A 2,303-nucleotide genomic window follows, 5' to 3' on the forward strand; every position below is an offset into this window, starting at 1 on the left:
ATGGAGGAGAAGGGATTGCGGTGTGGCCATCCCCTTCTGTCTCTCTCTATTTTTCTGGTGAGCACACATGCTGTATAGCAAAAACTTCTCAAAAAAAAAAGCCTTCAGAACGATTATTTATATCTTTATAAGGGGGTTTAAACTTGGAGAGACCTATATGTCTCATCACCAGGGTGATTTTGTAATTGATTTGTAATTATGTTCTTTTCTACCGGGGGCAGGATCAGAATCTCTAAGAACACCGATCTTTTTTTTTTTTTTGAGAGTTTTATTTTTTGCTATAGGGCACATGCACTCACCAGACAGAGAGAGACAGAGAGATAGAAAGCGAGAAATCACCCCCCAGAGGGGATGGCCACGTCACAATCCCTTCTCCTCCATTCTCCTCTTGGGATCTTGGGCACGTACGCACACGCACCTGGTGTGAGTTTAAGCCACCAGGTCCGGGACTCGAACCACAGTTGACTATGTGGGAGTCCAGCGACATAGCCATTATGCTAACTGCTGGCCCCTAAGAACACCGATCTTATTCTAGCTTACTTTGAACTGTGATGGGGGTAAAGCTTCCAGATTGGGGCAGTTGCTGAACATTATTCTCCTCTGACCCTCAGGGTTCGGAGACCTGGAGAAAGAAGACACTTGGGGCATTCCATTCTGTAGGCTGGCTCCTTTCAGCAGCTGGCTTCCTTTAGTTTAGGTTAGAAATGGCCAGTGTGGCACGGAGCCATGCATCTCAGTCAGTTGTGCACGTTATGTCCTGGAGAGCTTGTTGAAGCGCATACTCAGATTCTGCAGATCTGGGTGGGGCCTGAGATCCTACTTTCTAGCGAGCTCCCGGGTGATGTCAACCGTGCAGGCCCACAGACCACCTTTGGACAAGAAGTTCAGTAAGGACATCAGAAAAAGAACGCCAGACCAGAGTCACAGTTCTGGGCTTTCAACCCCAGGCCTGCCGTTTACTAGGCTGTTCTCATGGACAAGTCACTTTGCGTCTCTGGACTTCAGTTTCCTCAGACATGAACTGTGATGGAGGAGGTGGTTGGCTCTGGCTATCTCAAAGCTTGCACTCACAGACTTTTCGGAGAGACATTCTGATTAGAAAACCTCCATGTGGGCCACCCCCATAGCCTAGTGGTTAAGGGAGCTGGATCCCACGTGGCCAACCATGGTTCAAACCCCAGCCCTGGCAGCTTGAAAAACACAGCGGGCACCTGTACATGCATGTCTAACCCCCGTGGGATGCAGAAATGGAGAAGGGATTGCAGTGACTGCGTCCCATTAGAGGTGCTTTCTCCCCTAGGAGAGGGTGTGTGCCTTCTGGCAATTAAAAAGAAAATTTCTATGTCTATGACCATGTACAGCTTTCAGGGGACTGGCAGACTTGGCATTAGGAAAGCAGGAAACATGAAGACTGGAGCTGGAGCGTGTGGCCACGTCCGAGAAAGGGATGGGGAGTGATAATGAAATATCGAGAAGGCTTTGAGCCTTTCAAAATGATGGATTATGGACTAAAACGTCCTACCTAGTGAGAGGCAGCCGCTTGCCCCAACAAGCACTTCCGGAGGAGACCTACATTACTGAGGACTGAGTTGCATAAGAAACTTCAGCCAGGGAAGCTGTGATGTGTTCAGAGCTGTGATACAGGCGAGCATGACCAAAGGCTGGAGGACAGCGTTCTGGAGGGTCAGGGAGTCCGGCAGGCAATCTAACCTCTATGTCTAATTTCAGCCAGACTGACCAGGGATTCAGGTCTTTGACTACGGCTACCAGGCTGCAGGGGCTGGAGCTTCTGAGGCATGGTGGGAGAACAAATAGGGCCCCCCCGTAAGTGTTCGGGAGAGCAGAGGTGTTCATGGTACAGAGGCGTTCAAACGGGTGAGGGGAGGGAGAACGTAAGAAAGACACAAGAAATTTAACCGAATGAATCTCGTGACAATCTGAGCCTCGGGAGGGCCCCTCCCTCAGCGCACAAGCCTCTCTGGAGCAGCAAACCGAATGGAGCAGGAAGGGTTCCCCAGGCGCACAGATACGGTTAGTTTCTCTTTAAGTCCTAAAAGCAAAGTCGCGGAGCAGAAGGAACCGGTGCGGGTGTCCTCCCCCAGCGTCTGATGGGGGAGCGGAGGCGATTTTTACCTTGTGCAGTACATGCTCGTTGAAGTGGGGGCCAGCTCCGCCCTGGTAGGAGTCGGGTCTGTGCAGGTCCATATCGGCGTGGAGCTCGCTGCTTCCCACGCTCCCCTCGCTCTGCGTCAGCTCTTGCAGAAGCTCGGCCCGGGCTCCGCCGGGTGCGGCCGGCTCCGGCT

General features: G+C 51.8%; 1 protein-coding gene across 1 annotated transcript in view; it reads right to left on the bottom strand.

The window, feature by feature from the left end:
• RAB37 (RAB37, member RAS oncogene family) overlaps nucleotides 1–2,273 on the bottom strand; it is a 60,690-nt gene extending 58,417 nt beyond the window's left edge. The window contains exon 1 of the mRNA XM_006145850.2: nucleotides 2,134–2,273. Coding sequence (XP_006145912.1) covers nucleotides 2,134–2,205 — 72 coding nt within the window. The 5' untranslated portion in view covers nucleotides 2,206–2,273. The remainder of the gene's footprint in view (nucleotides 1–2,133) is intronic.
• Nucleotides 2,274–2,303: the final 30 nt, after the last annotated feature.

The sequence above is a fragment of the Tupaia chinensis genome, unplaced genomic scaffold, assembly GCF_000334495.1.
Source record: "Tupaia chinensis unplaced genomic scaffold, TupChi_1.0 Scaffold000159_1, whole genome shotgun sequence".
Lineage (NCBI taxonomy): Eukaryota > Metazoa > Chordata > Mammalia > Scandentia > Tupaiidae > Tupaia > Tupaia belangeri.